Below are 18,357 nucleotides of genomic sequence, written 5' to 3' on the forward strand. Positions count from 1 at the left end.
ATATGAAAAAAAATACTAAAGAAAAAGGAATCTCTGGATGTTTCCCTGAAAATATAAAACTGTGAAAACCACCAGGGCTTATTTATTTTTTAAAACAGCTTTTTCTCCAGTGTGTGAATGTGTGTGTGTGTGTGTGTGTGTGTGTGTGTGTGAAGGACGAGTTTTCAAAAATCGACACACTGCAGATGAACTTGATTTTGAGGGCTGTAAAAACAGGGGGGATGAGAGAGGGGGGGGGTGGGGTGGAGAAGGGTTCTTCTTAAGAGGGGAAGTCATGTATGGCAAGAGTTCACGGGTGAGGTTTCAGGGATGGGGGGAGGTGGGGGTGGGGCAGTGAGAAGGGGGATAAGTGTGTGCTTTTGAAGATGAAGCAGATGGATTAGTGTTATCTGAGCTCCTTGCTTCCTTTCCTCTTCTCTCTTTCTCCAGGTAGAGGGGGTTGACGACTGCGAGGACTGAAGGAGTGACCGGCCAAGGTTCCGGAGCCGGGGGGGGGAGTTTTGGTGCGGCTGGGGGGGGGGGCGAGAGCCGGCTACAGGACGAGCATCCCAACCAGGAGAGGAGGAGGAGGAGGAGGAGGAGGAGGGGTTGAAAGAGAGAGAAATAATCCAGTGGCGAGTGTCTGAGGGGAGCGTCTGTGCCGAAGGGGAGGGAGGTGGACACCCAGCATGCAGGCAGCATGGAACGGGTGAGGGAGCAGCGGCCTTTCTGCTCGCTGTCCAAGAGCCAGAGAGACAGGGAGCGGGACTGCGCCAGAGACCAGGACCGGGAGCGCCGCTACACCGCCTCCTCTTCCGACCGGGAGGAGGGAGCCTGCCGCGTGCCCACTCAGAAATCCTACAGCTCCAGCGAGACGCTCCAGGCCTTTGACCATGACCCCACGCGGATGCTGTTCGGAGGCAGAGTCAAGGAGATGGTCCACAAGGAAAGCGTGGAGTACAGCAGGCCAGGTCAGCCAGGGCAAATGGTTACTCCACTCACGGTTCTGTTTTTTTCGCCAGATGAATCTCCATGTTTAAGCTGAGTGGGATGGTTATTGACTGGGCCACTGATGCTGTGGGGTTGTGTTTAACTCTGAGGCGTATTATTGTCAGAGTATTAGTTTGATGACCTGTCGATTCAAACAACAAATTTCAGATTTCTAGAAATATCCTATCCAAAATGCGAAGAGGAAACATTTGGCTACAAATCTGTGGTTGTACGACTTTAGCACGACAAACACAAAAACCTGACAAACGTCATCAGTGAACACAAATAGATCTGAGGACTTTCTTGTCTGTGTTTGCAGAATCCTTAGTTTTATCTCCTCCTTAATCTGCGGGGGGGGGGGGGGGGGGGGGACAACAACGTTAGAAAAGTAACACAACAGAATGAGATCCAGTCAGCGGTAAATACAATTAAATTATGTCGAACAAAGGCACAGCTTTGTTTCATTTCCCACAAACGTCCGGGGGAAAGCTCACGTTGGGTGCGATCCAGTTGGGTGGACTCGGGCCATAAAGCACAGACCCTGCTGGACGCTGGTAGAACAATAGCAGGAGAGGCTCGGTAAATAACTCGCTGCTTAAATTGGCTGCAGGAAAGTGCTGTGATTTCTGTAATTAAAAAGTTTGAGCAGTTTGTTCTGTTTTATGGCACTCCTCTGGCTCATAAGATTGCAATTAGAAAATCTATCCATTACTCCCTTACATTTCCTTGCTGCTAATTGGTGCCCATTTTAGAATTAATGGGATTATGATGACGTTGTTGGAAGAATGCAGCTTTCCTCTTTATTCCCTCTTTCAAATTTAAGTCGTAATGATGGTTTCTTACATCGTCACAGGAGATGTCAGATTTTAATGTGATCCATGTGGGGGCGGGACAAGAGCAGGTGTCTATGTGTGGATTGATGAAGGTGTTATATCTGCTCCAAGTGTGTGTGGGTGTGTTTTTGTGTTGGTATGTCTGTGTGTTTGTGTTTCTGTGTGTGTGTGTGTGTGTGTGTGTGTGTGTGTGTGTGTGTCTGTGTGTCTGTGTGTGTGTGATATATGGAAAAACATCTACATCTGGTTATTTTAAATTTTATGGATTTTAGTGTTAACAGGTCTATTCATTGTAGCATTTAAACATTATTAGACATTTTTATTTATTTATTTTATTTCCAGATTTGGTCCAATGACTTTGAAAAAACACACACACACACAAACACACACATCTATTAATATATATATATATTTATTTATATCTTGCATATTTTTTTATGAAAATGAAAAAAAAACACATAACAAGGTAACAAAAGTATAAAATCAATTTAAATTAAAATCAATTTAAATCAATTAAACTTGAAATATTTTGTTCCATTGTCTTTTTTTCCAGAGTTCACATGAGTGACCTTAAGTTTAAGTAATTAGTATTTGTACTTAAGTATTGCTCAATAACTATCTAGACCAATGATAACTGCTAATATTCATATAATTTATAATAATAATACTATAATAAATTGTATTAATAACATTTTATGATTTCCAATTTTGTTATAGTATAAACATTTTAAAAGATTTAGATAAAAAATATAAGAAGCCAATGTGATTTGAGTTGTACGTAGAATAGAATTGAATAAACTGACTTTATCGTCATTGTTAAAAAATACAATACATTTCAGAGTGCTTCTCCTGGTTGGTGCATTAGAGTTAAATATAAGTAACCTTTCGTGCAGTGATGTACTCTTACAGTACACTCAGTTAAAAAGAACAATCCACACATCATATCATGCAGTTAATTAAGTTCATATGTCACATGCACTATAAAAGTCTGCTATTGATCTTAAAGTAGTGTATGAGTATATGAATTCACTGAAACATTAAGAATATATTTTTTAATTCGGGCACTTTTTAATGAGGTTAATTCCGGATATTTTTGTTTATTGGCAGAACGCTTGTGTTCTTTCTCCAAAATAAAATAAATAAATGTTATTTTTTTTACGACAGTGTCTTTGAAGACATGGGAGGCCATTATTTCTGTGCCCAGTCAACACCAGAGCCTTAAGTAATGAGCCTGAACAATCAAAGAGAAAACAAAATTATGGTAATGATGTATTGGGAAACAGGGTTGGTTTCTAAAAACTATAAATAATAAACAGAGGACAATATTTTCTCTCTCATATTTCATGTGTTTGGTTGACACGTCTCGTCAACCTGAATGAAGTTAAATGTTAGTTTGTTATTTCAAAGCTGCTCCGTGATGTGAGTTAAAGAAAAAGCTTCCCTGGGTCTTGATGAGTGTTAAGCAGATTGGGAGGATGCTGTAATGGCTTTAATTTAACAACCCTCCTCCTCCTCTTCCTCCCCACACCATCAGCTCATGGGTTAAGTGTTTTTTGTCCCGCCCGGCTCCCGGCCATTAACCGCGTTGTTGCTTGGTTTGTTAACTTTACAACTCCTGTCATTCACAGGGCAGACATTCTCGCTGAGGCAACTCGGGATCTGTGAGCCTCCAGCTCGCAGAGGCCTGGCGCTCTGCCCCGAGACGGGCCTCTCCCACCCGCTCAGCAGCTACTCCCGGGGACCCGTCGCCACAGAAAACCATGAGCCTGTATCACCGGAACGTACCATGACTCTTTGGGGAACGGGGGCCAAGTCTGGGCAGAACTCGTGCCTCTCCAGCCGCTCTAACTCGGCGCTGACGCTCACTGACACGGAAATGGACAATAAATCGGACAATGAGATGGGTGAGTAGGGCACACGTTGTCTTTCTGTTGGAGCTTTGAAAAGCTTATTTGTTTGCGGCTCATGCTTTCATTGCTTTTCAAAGGGGGGAGAAAATCACTATGTGGGGAAAGAGCAGCAGCAGTAGGTTGGATTATGGGTTGGCTGCTGGAGACGAGGCCCCCTGATTGGTGGAAGGAGGGTGCGAGCTGCGATTGGCGGGGCTGGTATCTGGAGAGGCGTTTTGCAGCTGCCTCTCTTTGGATCAAAGGCGCGAGTCCTCGCCGCATGAGCGGAAGATTCCGGCCTCGTGATTGAGCGGCCGCTGGTCACCTGGTCCGTCTCCACAGGAAGCAGAGGAGTTTGATAAAGTTTCCCCCACGGGCTAGCGCATAGTCAAAGATAGCTTTGTGTGAGATTATGCCTGGAAATTCTTCGGTGGGTTGACTGGACAGGCACAATGGCTGATTAAATGGGTACAATGGTTTGAAGTGCAAATTTGATCGCGCTGGAAACCTGAGATGGAAGGATCGAGGGTTTTTCTGTTGAAAAGGGCAAATCTTTGTTCCCTCGAGCGGAGGCAACGAGCAGAGGACTTCTGTGAACCTGCTTTGTTGCTCTATGCTCCCTTGTTTATTTTACCACGACTCCCTGAAAGGCCAGTTTGCAGTTTGGTTAAAAAATGATTCACACGTCTTCTACTTTGCTTTTAAAATGGTTTTCAGTGCTGCTTCTCAACAGTATGTGTCTCTTTTTTTATTTATTTTTAATTAAATGCATCCTTTCAATCAGTTTTCGCCCTTCATGGATTTGTGTTGTTCCCTCTCAGCTTGACATGTTTCAGTGTAAAGCTTTTAAAATCTCCTCTGTGACGTTGAGTGCTCCTGACATTGTGCATCACTCAACCCCACGTCCAGTCCTCGCTCGCCCTCATTCCACGTGCAGCTCTAATTGTTCTAAAGGAAACTGATGATCTCAGAGTGGCAGGCAGTTAGAATAATTAGGGTTGATCACACTTTCCTGGCAAGCACATTAAGGACAGGCCAAAAAAGTAAAAATGGCTTGTGTGTTCGTGTGCCATCAATTCTCATCCTGAAAACATTGGCTTCATTCTGACATTTGAGACAAGTCATTTTCTTAATGGCAGAATTCATCACAGGGAGCTCGTCTCTGGGCGGTGGCGGCTGAGGAGGAGGAGGGGGAGGGGGGGGAGCTGAGTACATCTTTTACTTTTTTCAAAATGCCATCAGAATCCAAGGGCGTGTATTTGCTCCAGCGTCTGGCCTTTTGCCTTAGTCCGGTACGCTGTATACATTTATGAGTCACTAAAAGCCGGAGCCTAACCACAGAGGTGCCGGTGAACATAACCCTCGCCTCCTTAGTGCCCCGGCTCCAGGCACATTTGTTGGGGAACATGCCAGGCATGAAACCAAATCACCAGCCGCTGCCTCATTCTGCGAGACAATGCTGGGAGTCTGCTTTCAGGTGGTCACCTGTTCTCCAGCACACACACAGACACACACAGACAGACACACACAGAAACACACACACACACTGTCTCTGCAGTTTGTCTTGGGCTCATCTCCAGAAACCGCTGCTGATTGGCTGTTGTTAATACAATGTAAACCGAAAGAGAATTTCTCTGACGTCTTTACAGAGAAAAATAAACAAGCCCTGCTGGACCAGTTTCCATGCTTTTAAGTGTTTTATAAATAAACCCCCTAATGACTCATATGTTTACATCAGTGTGTCTCTGTTCTTTTTAATGCACAACATTTGCACACGCTGATGAAACTGCTCTGCTGCACAGAGAACAATGGAACTTTTAAAACATTCTAACCCCTGAATTCAAAAGCTTAAGTCCTTTTCATCATTTGGATTTTGAGCCGGAGCAAAGACAAAACCTCGCCTCTGTTCCATCTTCATAGATCTCGGTCTTTTTTCTTTCTTTCTTTTTTTGTCAGGAGGCATTGCACTTTTGACTTTCACTGTTTAATGAAGCAGCAAAGAGAAATGGCCCATCCGAAGGTTTCCATCAGCTGAATATGCATGCAGAAGCTGCGACAAGGGGCCGTTCAGCCCCACTTATTCATAAATGAACTCAATATTTCATTCTAATTCGCTCTGTTCTAGTGTTCGACACAGACAAGTACCAGAGCCTCAGTGCATCGGCAGAGCGGCATCTGCCGGGTTTAACCTCCCTGATCCCGGGGAAAGAGGTCTGGGATCATGGCACCTTTTAAAACAATGTTAATATCCACATTGTTACTTATTTTGCGTCTAATAATTATATATATTTAAAAAAACAATCTCCAAATTCGATTACAGTGGCCTTTAACATATTATTTAATAGTATTATTATTATTTTTATTAGGGTTAGAGGATCACTGTAGATTCTAACAACACGAAGCTGTAAAAAAGTTGTAAAAAAGGGAAAGAAGAAATATACGTTGAGCAGCTTGCATTGATTTTGCACTTAAGATAATCCCCTGCCACTGATAGAATCCCTTGAAAACAAAATTGATTGATTAAAGTGTCGGTTTTATTGGCTTCCCAGTTGTGAGAATGTCCACGTGACCCTGAGCAGTTGCTGCGTGTCTCAATAGATGACGGCGTCCTGTGTGTTCACAGCATCGATTACATGAGCAGTGCACAGTACAGTTTGCTGTAAAGATTAGAGAACCATACCCCTGATGTCCTCTTGTTAAAAATCACATGAATTGCCTGTTTTCTAATGTTTAAAAATATTATTCTCATCAGCGACTCATCAGATCCCTTATAAATAAATATGTGCCGATATTAACAAATAAATAAAAAACACAATCCACGCTGGTTTTCCTCACGCGGGAGTAATTTACACTCATTGCCTTTACCTGACAGTGATAGCTTGCTTAACACAAACACAGCCACCCACGTGCACACACACACACACACTCACAGCACATATGTTCACTTAGCGTCTCGTGTTACATTAGCGCTGTGACATGCAGCAGCTGTAAAGTGTTGGAACTTGAAGTGTAACCTCGCAGTAAGTGGCACCCTGATAAAAAAAGAAATGTTTGCACTCAGCGGCCGAGGTGATATATAAAAGTGAGCTTTAAGCAGTTTGCCGACCGTGAAATGTCTAAACTTTGTCTCCGACTGCTACAGAGGACTTTACACAGGAAAAAGACAATTTGGCACTCAAGACTAAGAAATCTCAGCTTTGTGAGTTTTAACCAAATGTAAAAAAATACTTAAATCTGTATGCTGGCTGCCAGTGAGCCACAGGACTGACTTTAAAGTGTTTAAAATCTCTTAATGGAGCCGCTCCCAAAAACATCACAGACGTGTCCAGTATGACCTTGGGATACCTCTGAGGTCACATGGGGGGGAGTGGTCTGCTGGAGCTGCTCAGGGTGAGCTCCAAACAGGGAGGAGCAGCTTTCAGTCAAATTAAAATTTTAAGTCCATATAACTAGCCACTTTTACAAGGTCATATACCATTTATTATATTTTTATTTTATTATTCTACATTGTTCAAGCTATTTTATTTTTTGAATTGCTAGATTCTAAAGCTGAATTATCCTTTTTTATTTCTTTAAACCTTTTTAATTGTTTCACCCCTGATATAACACTCTTTTTAAACCTTGACTTTGCATGACATTTTTTTTAACTTTCAGATTTTAAATAGTTTTCTTTGAATTTTATCTCTGTGTTGCTTTTTAATGTCCCTGTGCTGCCCAGTGAATCTACCCTTTGTGCATGAAAGGGGCTTTATAAAATAAAATTGCCTTGCTTTGCCTTTTTTCAGCTGCTGGAGATTAGTACAGAAAATCAAATAGGTACATATATAATTCAGTATATTTTTAAATTTTTAAGGGGCTTGATGCTGCAAAAACAGAAAATGTAAACCCCATGGGAACTTTATTCTGTGGAACACATGAAACACTGTGATTTGCATCTTTATAAATTACTGCACAGAATGGAGAGGATGCAAATGGTTGTTTTAAAGTTTTAAAAGGAGATTTCTTTGTGGGAATTGCAGCTTTTCTCTATAATGTTTACAATTCTCGACCTTTTGTTAAGTGACTTGAACGGATGTCGTGATGTAAATTAATAAAAGTAACTTTTTAATGTACTTTGTAGTGCGATTGAAAGAAATGCTCATATAGAAGAAAAACTGCTTTTCAAACACAAAATATGAAATTGGTTTTTCAAGGTGAGCAGCAAAGCTTTATTTGTGCTGGAAATAATCTAAAAAAAACATGCAGACACTTGATTTGCATGGGGTTAGAATATGGGTCACTTGATGTCCCTGGGTACATAAGGAAAAGTATAAATATGTGCATATTTTTTTTTTGGTATTTTGAAAACCATTCCCTTTTGACTGTTTTTGTCAAATTCAACTTTTTACAAGGATAGAATATATATATATATATATATGTCAAACTTTCATTATTTAATATATATATAATCTAAAAATGTGAAAACTCAAAGCATATTGTTGGTGCTGTGCTGCCTGAGAGGAGCAAACTTGTGAATTAATTAATAAATCAATTTGTAAATTTATTCCTCTGTGGGTATGTCGCCTTTCTGCAGTTCCCTGCCCTCTGCTATCACTTTACTTGCAAAGCACTTCAATGTTTTAATATTAAATGATTACAGTTTAGCCTCAGTTGTTGCTGTGTATAAATATTCATAAAGTAGGTCAATGTATAGCTGCTGCATAAAGGTGAACACACAAGAGAAACAGAGAAAGATCTTTTTTTTTTCTAATGTTGACTGCGCTCACTCCAGAATCAATATTATTCCGCTCATAAAACTTGAATGACTGCGCGGAGCAGGAACCCAGCATGGCCCAGTTGAGTTGTATTCCTAATAGAGTGTGAAAAACCGCGCGCTGACTTGTGAGGTGCTGCAGCTACAGCACTGCAGCGCCTCGTGACAGCTCCCCGCGCCTCTATAAACCGTCACACATGGGGTTGATTGTTAGTGGGAGAGGCTCGACCCCCGCTGACCTCTGGGTGGGAGAGAGAGACTTCTCCTGCAACGCCTGTCATCCTCTGTGAGGAGGCATCACTCGCTCCGGCCTGCACCTTCCGTCCTAAATCATTTGTGAGGGGAGGGGAGAAATAAAAAATGGATGTTTCCCCGCCCCCGGTGGACGGCCTGTGTTGGAAGCTTCGGCGCCGTGTTCGCTTCACCGGCTCGTTGTCGGCGTCCGGCACTGCTCACGAGGACATGTATCAGAAAATAATTTGTCCGAGTGAGAGGTCTCCATTTTATAGCTTCGCAGATTCATTGTGTGAGCGGTGCCAGGGAAAGGTTAATTAAATCAGTGGAGGAGTCACAGCAGAGTGTGCTGTAGCACAGCGAGCACCAAAGGCTTTTTGGGTGGGAGTATGAAAGCGTATCAGACACCCGCGAACATGCGTCTCCGTGTGCATGTGTTCCTGTTCCCTCGCTCTCGTCTGCCCTCACACGAACACACACACACACACACACACACACACACACACACACACACACACACACACACATATATGAACACACTCTCACTTTGCTTCCTCGCACTTTATCTCGCTAAAATAGGAAAAAGCCAGCGAAAGTACAGACGTTTACACACACACACACACACACACACACACACACACACACACACACACACACACACACACACACACACACACACACGCACACACACACACACACACACACACAGGGGCGCGCACACGGGACGTCATGCTGACGAAGGTGGCACGCCATCTGTCAAACTCCTGTCTCAGATCTGCGCCTTGTATTGTGACAGTGGAATCAGCGTATTGATCGTGGCAGGCAGAAATCCTCCCTCGCTGCTTTCATAATTCAATATGGCACAAGCAGACCACGAAAAAAGAATAAATAACATCAGAGAGGGGTTTTCTCCCCCCCCACCCCCCCCACCCCCTGTTTGGTCTAAAGGGCCGGCCATCTCTGATGTGTGTTTTTTTTTTTTTTGAAGAAAACGCCAAACAGGGCTGAGAAAACATTTTCATCATTTGCTAGCGGGAGGCGGAAGGTGTCTCATGTCTCGTCAGAGGAGGAGGGGCGCTTTGACTGCCGTCATTTATTGTCATCACTTCCCCCGTCTCCAGTTTAAGTGCTCACATTGTTAGTGCTTCGGGGGGGGGGCGTCGAATATGGTGTCAAAGGTGCGAGCAGGTGTCGGGCTCGTCGGTGTCATGAGCAGATTTTCTATTTGGGCGTGACGCTGGTGAAGCCCCGGTGGACGCCGGCGCCCTGCTTCCTGAGGTCGGTGACATTTGAAGCTTCAGCCGAGCGAGCGACACACTGGCCGCTCTGGGATTCGGCCGTTCGTCTTCGGGTGCTGACAAATTCCTGTCAACACATTAACACACCAGCAGCACATGGTGGAAAAGTTTCTGCTCACACCACAGAGGGCCCCCCCCCCCCCCCCCCGCAGAGTGGATGATCTGATTAGACTTTGGAGTGTCTCGCTGTATAAATTTACATTTTAATTTGGCAAAAACAGATTTTCTTGAAGCTACCAGGTCCCTTTCATACAAAGATGAGAGTTAACACTGACAACATGGATGTAAAAACACACAGAGATGTTCAGAAGATGCTTGTGGTTGATTATTAATATTCAGGCTTGATGGAAGGTATTTTGTCAGCTATATAATGTGGATATGGTGCAGTGGATTTTTTTTTTCTTTTTTATCATTCATAATGAGGGCTGCCGTTTTAATTACCTTTTTAGTTTTCCTTTTAAATGAATCCATTAATCATTTAGTCTATTAAAAAATTGTGGAAAACGATCAATTCACACGCGATCAGACCTCGTGATGATCGGCCTCCGTCCAAAAGCCAAAAGGAATTTGACTTTAAATCAGAAAAAAAACAGCAAATTCTCACATTTTACCAACTGCTCCTTTTTGTGTTGTTGCATTACACTAAAAAATTGACTTTTAAACAATTTCTGATTTAATGTCTGGACTTCCTGCGATGGAGCGGATCACTCGTGTGCAGCTATCGCCTGGAGGCTTCCAGTACTCGGGTTAATCTCCGGGAGACGCAGCTGCATCGTAAAAAAAGCTATTTACTCGGCGTCTATTGTCTGTCACCTAAACGTCAAGTATCAACATTTCCCGGCTCTGGCTTAAGTTTCATTTTTTGCCAGGCAACACCGACACAACCCCCCCCCGAGCCCAGTATCCTTGACTGGGGTCTAATCACTCGCCGGCTGCCAGTTTGCAGGACATGTTATTACGATTAGCAGTCACTCTGCAGTTGTCAATTATGAGGGCCACTATTTACCATCCTCGAGAGAAAATGGCTCATTTCATTTCATCACACGGCTTAATTGAGTGATTGTATTACCAATGCAGTACGGAAATAGTCGGGGAAGGCATTTCGTACTCTATGAATATCAATGCAAGAAACACCGGGATTAGCATGTGGGCCCGGTGGTGTTGTTGGTAATTACAGGTGTGTCTGGTGTCTCTTCGGCAATCAGGGACCATCAGTGGGGTTATTTATTTATTTTTTTTTTCTGAACCAACCACCACTGGAAACACAATATACAAATATTAAACTGCAAAGTGAATAAAACATGACATCTTGTGTTTTGTTACAATCGGAACCACAATCACAGAGTGCAGATGTTAAGTGAGGGGAGAGAGAGAGAGAGAGAGAGAGAGAGAGAGAGAGAGAGAGAGGCTTGGGACGATCAGGGAAAGAGCATCACAGTCTTCATTTTGTATATCGTCGTGAATATATTTATATTTCCTGGAGCGCTGCTGGTTTCCTGGAGACGTTGTCCCCAGACTGGTGGCAGCCCCCCCCCCCCCCATCCATTTGCCTCCTGGTCTTCCTCTCTTTACGATCTCCTCTCTCTCTCTCTCGCTCTCTCCCCCTATCTTGGGACACAGGAATATATATTTGTTCTATCCCCCTGTCATGGCGCGGCGGCTTCGACCTTTTGCTCTCTTTAGCGTTGGATGTCGGCAATCAAAAAGTTGTAAGTCAAGGTGATTCTTCTTTTGTTGTCTCATCTGAATGTAGACGCGTCCCCCTGCTTTGTTTGCCCGCACTCGTAGGATCATCTCGTGTCACGCTTGCTTGTCGGTCCCCCCCCCCCCCCCATTTCTTCTCTATACCGAGGCTTTAGAACAAGTCTTTTTGTTCATTGTCTTTTCTACGTGTCCTTGAGCAAGACAACGAGCTCAGAAAACCCCTCGGTGTTCTAGGGAGAGGCTGGGAATTGTGTTTAACGCACACACAGCAACACACAATACATCCACTCACAACTTGATATCGTGGAGGCAGGTGTTCGAGGCCGTGGAGGTAAAAGGCAATCGAAAGAGTTCATTGATGGTGAAACCGAAGCGAATCCACTCATCTAAACACTCTCAGATACTTTTAATTGAGTATAAAGAGGAAAGTATAGACTAAATATATTGTTTTAATTGTGTTAGGCCGCTTTTAATTTCCTTTTTGACGTTTAGCAATTAAGAGCAGCTTTTAACCGCACATTACACCACTGGATCTTTTCGCTGGCAGCAGGGAAATGGGTTTGAGTCTTTCATACACATGAATAAATGTTTCATTAAAAGACTCGAGTTCAGTCGGGATTTCAGGGAGTTTTCGTCATGTGAGCGGTTTCACGCCGCTCGAACAATGCCACAAATCAAAGGGATTCCTTCTCCATTTGATTCTCAGTGTTTCACATAATTCTGAATATTTGCCCGAGTTAATAAGGTGAAGGGAGTCGACGTCGGAGGCTCGTGCACAGAAATGGAGCCTGCACACCAGCTGCTGCATCTCTTATAGAGGAGTTTTTTTTAACAGGCAATAATTCAATAATGTTCACGGTGGGGGGGGGGGGGGTGTATGTTGCCCCGCCCGTCACATTTTTGAAATAGACAGCGACAGGGAGGGTCACAGACATTTGGCTCTCGGATTGTTTTTTTTTTCAGATTGAATTCAGCCTGAGGAAGAGGAAGTCCTGCAGACATAACTCATAGGGCATAACAACCCCCCCCCCCCCACACACACACACACACATTCCATGTTTCTTTTTATATTAAACCGTAAATATTCACGATAATCAAACGTACATAAAAGATGAGTAAAGCACAGAAGTCGAGCACTATTAGATGTTTTCCATTATTATGGAAAGCACAATAACCAGCAGCTATAACATGAATTGTTTATCATTTAAAACCCTTATTTTGTAAGGGCTGCTCTTTAGTGTAAAGAAAGATGACAACATGATAACAATCATAAATATATGTGGAGATATTTATGTATATAATATTCCTTTTCATGATTAAGAAATCGTTTTATTCCGTGTCCTCATAGGTTGATACCAAGAACGCCTCCAGGTGAAGAAATTTCCATTTAAGTAGAATAATATAAAATATTTTATCATCTAAAGTTCAGATCTTGACTCACTGTACAACGTTTCTCCAGTGGTTCAGTGTATTGATCCGAATTTTATGTTATATTATTTTGTTCGTGCAGAAAAAACCACAATTAAAAGTGGCCTAACTTAATAAATGGCTATAAAATATGATCTAGAGACGCCTCAGTGTCGACATGGGACGTTTGTGGGTAAGGGCAAATTAGGACGATTTTGAAAGACGCAATATTTTTAGATTTATTTTTAAATGTTTTATTTTAGTAGATAAGTAGAAACCTCACACACACACACACACACACACATGTCACAGAAGCTACAGTAAGTAGGCTGAAGCTGAGACGTGAGCATGGAGCAGGGCAGGAGGCGGAGTCACCTCCACGCCCTGCACCATCACTTCACGCTCCCGGCTTTCTCCGCACGTCACTCCCGCTTCTGTCACTCCTCAGTTCTGGGCTCTGAACTTTCAGGGAAACGGCCCTAAAATAATCTGACTGGTGGATGTTTGCATGAAATCTTGGCAGCTCGTCTCACTGGTCCAACAGCATCATATCACCTTGTAAGCTGGTTTGGTGACGGGTTTTTAAATATATATATTTAAGCCTAATTCTGCCGCTGCTCCCAAAATCTTGAAGTGTGTTATCCGAGCTTAAAGTAGTTGACACAACACGAGAAAATAGACCAGTGTTCCCACTGAAGTTAAAAAAAGGACCCCTGCTAAAGGACAGTCTGTAGAAGGACTTCAAGGCTGATTGGAAGGAAGGTGATAGCACAATGAAGTAACACACACACACACACACACACACACACACACACACACTTGTATGCACTTCATCGCCCACACACACCTCCTTTCCTTAAGGGAGAAAGGTCAGTATCTAGAGGAGGAAATGGTGAGCCATTGTTATGATTGAGCACACGGCAAGGTCCAGGGAGGACGCCGTGTCACTTTCATTGTCAAACTCATTATACCACAGAAGAAGACCCCCCCCCCCCCTTGTCCCCCTTCACTCCCCTCCTCTCACGTCCCTTTCTCTTCAGCAGTCATGTGAGGAAACCCTTCCGCCGCCTTGCGAAGGAGAGCTGGGGCGCGTCAAAATGGAAAAGCCGGGCGAAATGTGCTGAACACGCAGAATTTTTTTTTATGCTACCACACTGTATCGAGAAATTGCATAATTGTGCGACGAGAGCAGCTGGAAACACAGAAGAGGGAGAGAACGAGAGGTGCGGCGGCTCTCCCCCGGATTATGGAGGACCAGTAACAATCAAACTCACGGTCGACAACCAGGAGAAGAGCCAAATCAATTAAAATATAGCAAAATTGAAGTCTTGTAGCCAAAGCAACTCGCGAGAGGGTTTGGAAGGATATTCTGGTCCTGATTAAAAATGAATGGTATCGGAATACATAAAGCTCTCTGGCCGAGGGCCCGGAGCGAAGCATCCTGAAACTGTGGTCACTTCAGAGGCAGAGGGAAGGCATTAGGTATCAGGCCTTCGAGGGAGGGGGGGGGGGGGGGGGGGGTGCTCAAGTAACAGACTGTTCTCAGTTCAATTCATCTAATCACCCATGCAAACCTAAGCACTTTGCAGATATAGATTTGAGGCCAACGATTGATATCGTATACCATGTAAACTGATTCATGCTCAAAGAAAGAAAACAGACTGTCGTGTAAACGGGTCGTCCCCCCCCCCCCCCCGTGCACCGTCTCCACCTGAATGATCCGGCCCTTTTATCTTATCTCGAGCACAACCCAACACCAACAAACAGAACATGAAACAGAATCCTTAATTCAGTCGACACAATCTTATTTTCCCCTTAAATTGCACTTCTCCATGTTGCAGTCCCGGTCCTGGAATAGCCACGATTGTGGTTTTTTATAATAAAATTACCGATGAATCAGTCCAGGGCCTGACATGATTTTTTTCTACCCTTCTCATCTTGCTTGACATCGGCCATTTGCGACTGGAGAATAGGCGATTGGATTAGAGCTGATTTGAAAAGCGCGACTGTAAATAAAAATCACTTTAAACCCAAATTACGTTGAGCATGTTTCATCCGAACATAATAAATATACTGCATGAAGCAAATCCCTGCTCTTTGCAAATGAGTGCTCAGTCCAGGGTCCTAACAAGGCGATGAGGTGATGAATGCAAACTTCCAGACGCTGCTTGTTCTGGATTGTTTCTCCTCGGCGCTATTGATCCGGCCCAATAGGCTTCTCGGAGAGGTGAGGGCCGTGTCTGCCAAGAGTAGAGGTCACTCAGATAAATTGGCCAGGTTGGCTTTTAGCAGCTTCAGGGTCAAAGCCCATTCATCTTATTAGGCCGGTGTATCCTTTTAGAGGCCCCGGCAGTAGGATTAGACAATAGAGCAGCACCGGGGCATTAGATGACGGACCATTTGGCAAATAGGTTAGAGCAGTTTCCACCTATTGTCTTTTTCTACATTACCCGGAGGAGCTGTCGGCGGGAGCTTTGCACTGCAGCTGGAAAAGGTTGGAGGCTCGGAGAGAGAGAGAGAGGATCCACAAACAGACGGGAGCAGGCTGGGTGATTTTCTGAGGAATGGCTTTACAAAGTGAACAGAGCAAAAACAGCATTGGAACACATGTCCGCTCAATCTGTCGTCAAAGGTGATATATCAACTGTGTTGTCGCTCTCAAAAGATACGACAACAAAAAACCTATCACCCTGAATGTCATTTCATTATAGTTGGTTATGCTGTTTCTCACCTTTTTATATTTTACTTTTAAATGTTCAGCTTTAACTTTGCTGTGCCCAAAGGGATTTCTTTTCTTCTGGCAGAGGTGTAATAAATATGTAAAATAAATTGCAAAAATAACCTCCTATAAGGGGCTCACATTAAACAAGGTGCAGCAAGTGCAGCGCCGTGTTTTATAAAAACCCTCTGTTCATCCATTACTGTTCCATTAACCTTCACAGTTGAGCAACTATATGGAACAGTGAGCTCCACCAAACAGTATTGATCTGGCAAAAAAAACTTTATTACATCGTTAACTAACTTTTGGGGCGGCCGCGGCAAACTGAGTTCTAATTCTGATTAATTTCTTTTGTTCTTGTTTCTGATTCAGCCTCATTTGTCACGTCCATAATACAGTACATTAGAAACGTAAAAATTTAAGGAAGACATTTACAGACTGAACAGATAAAAGCTGCAGCAGCCAAGAGCCCCTCTATCCAGGGGATCCAGGGGTGGGGGCAGGGGGGCACTGGCCCCAGCTAAAATCTTAGCTGTGTTTTAATATTTTTATTTTCTATTCTTTTTTGATGAGACTGAACAATAAGAAACTATTTTCAAAGTATACTCATCGATGTTTGACTTTGTTACATTTACATTACGAGTCATTTAGCCGACGCTTTTATCCAAAGCGACTTCCAAGAAGTGGATTCAACATCTATGAGCGGCCATTCGGGTTCCAGCATCTTGCCCAAAGACACTATCATTAATAACTATACAACAAAGGATCTATATACGTATGTATTGACTTTTACTAATGAGTTGGGAAAGCACTTTGAAATGGTTTATTGTTCCCCATTAGATTTTAAAATGTTTTAAAGTGATTATCTGTTCATGAAGAAGAGTTTAAAACCACAACTTTCACTCAGGAGCAAACAATCTGTCTTTAAACCTAAAATAAATAATAATTTTTCATCTTGATATAATAGTCCATCTCCAAGTATATTCAATTTAGTTTTTAGAGATGACTGAAAAATCTATCATTGACATTTGAGAAGTGACAACCAGAGACTTCTACTTATTTCTGAGTCTTTTGTTGCCGTTGCATTTTTCCGTACAAACGTTTTCATCTTTCTGACCAACTTGCTGCGTCTCCATCCAGAAAGAGCAGAACTGTGCAAAGTTTGATCAGCTGCCGCGCTCATCCCCTCTGGCCTCATGTGGTGTAAAGTGACCGGCCAGCGAGCGGCAAACAGTGACTCAACAGAGCGACTTGTCCAAATGGACGCAGAGAGACAATATTGAGTTTTTCCCTGTGAAAACAAATGATCTTCAGCAGCGAGTCCTGGTTCCTCAGTCGTTTTTGTAGATGTCAAACATTTAATACGTCGCTGAAGACGCCTGACTGTGCGGAGATGACACACAGTCCTCCAGTAATTGGACGCCCACCCCCCCTGCCTCCTCCCCTCTTTGCTCCGCGCCATTGTTGAGAGAAAAATGTGTTGGCTCTAATTTAAGCCCGAGCCTCTGACGCTCCCTGCTGCACTTACCGAAAACACAGCGTTACGTTGACATTTTTCACTTTAATGGTGTTACTGTGAAATCGCTTTTTCTATTAGCCCCCTTTTTTGCCGCGACGTCGTGGTAAAGGGTAATTTCAAATGAATTATAAAAATGGGGGATGATTAAAGTAATTTTCGGCAAAGGGGTCGGCAAAAGTATTCTTTTATCTAACTAGTTTTTCCAGGACAAAGGACGCTCTCAGCCGACCCTGGATCGGAGCTCCCAGCTGCCGGAGCGATTCATCAAACGTCCTCAATCACAAAGATAAGACTCTGAGGGTCCACCTGTTCAGTCCTCGTCTGTGAGGCGTCCCCATGTCTGATGTCCTCGTCCTCTCAGCGGAGCCTCTTGTTTTCAAGTCGCCCGGCGACTCGCCAAGGGTCGGTCCGGCTTCTGGAGGAGTTCTCTCCGAGTTTGCTCTTGAAAGAAGTGCGAGGACGACATTTGGGACTTCATTAAAAAAGCTTGAGAGAGAATTTTGTCTTCCACCCTCTGCTGCATGACACCATATATTTACCACGGCAGAAGAATATTACTCACATATAATCCACCGGCACCGTCTGCCTCACGCAGAAGCCATTTTGCATCTTAGATAACGTGACTGATGACTGTGGAGCATATTAAATCATCTTGTCATCCTGTCTGGGTCTATCATATTTCCATGGCGCACACCGTTCTTTGTCATTTATGTCTGAAGTGATGCTACATGCTTAGATTACATGGGAAAATTCTTGCATGATTGCTTTTAGGAATCCGATGAGGGTGTCTGCGGTCAGGGATAAATATGAAATTGGTACGCACACCGACTCGAACCAGGGATAACTTGTTTCCTTCTTAAATTTTTCATAAACCTGTTTATTTTGGGGTGTAAGTCAGATCCTCGGCTTTTTAGATTGCGAGATAAAAGGAAATTTGTCTCCTCTGTTGTAATTCGAGTTGGTGTATCGTCTGCTCAGCCTCCCCACATCCTCACAATGTCCAAGGTAGCTCAGAGCAACATAAAAAGAACA

The 18,357-nt window shown here is 43.4% G+C and overlaps 1 protein-coding gene across 1 annotated transcript in view; it reads left to right on the forward strand.

The window, feature by feature from the left end:
- The first annotated feature begins 553 nt into the window (after window positions 1–553).
- The window catches only part of si:dkey-237h12.3 (teneurin-3), a 140,045-nt gene continuing 122,241 nt past the window's right edge, over window positions 554–18,357 (forward strand). Inside the window, exons 1-2 of the mRNA XM_062393972.1 lie at window positions 554–950; window positions 3,431–3,706. Coding sequence (XP_062249956.1) covers window positions 680–950; window positions 3,431–3,706 — 547 coding nt within the window. The 5' untranslated portion in view covers window positions 554–679. The remainder of the gene's footprint in view (window positions 951–3,430; window positions 3,707–18,357) is intronic.

Source organism: Platichthys flesus, chromosome 8 (assembly GCF_949316205.1).
Source record: "Platichthys flesus chromosome 8, fPlaFle2.1, whole genome shotgun sequence".
Classification (NCBI taxonomy): Eukaryota; Metazoa; Chordata; class Actinopteri; order Pleuronectiformes; family Pleuronectidae; genus Platichthys; species Platichthys flesus.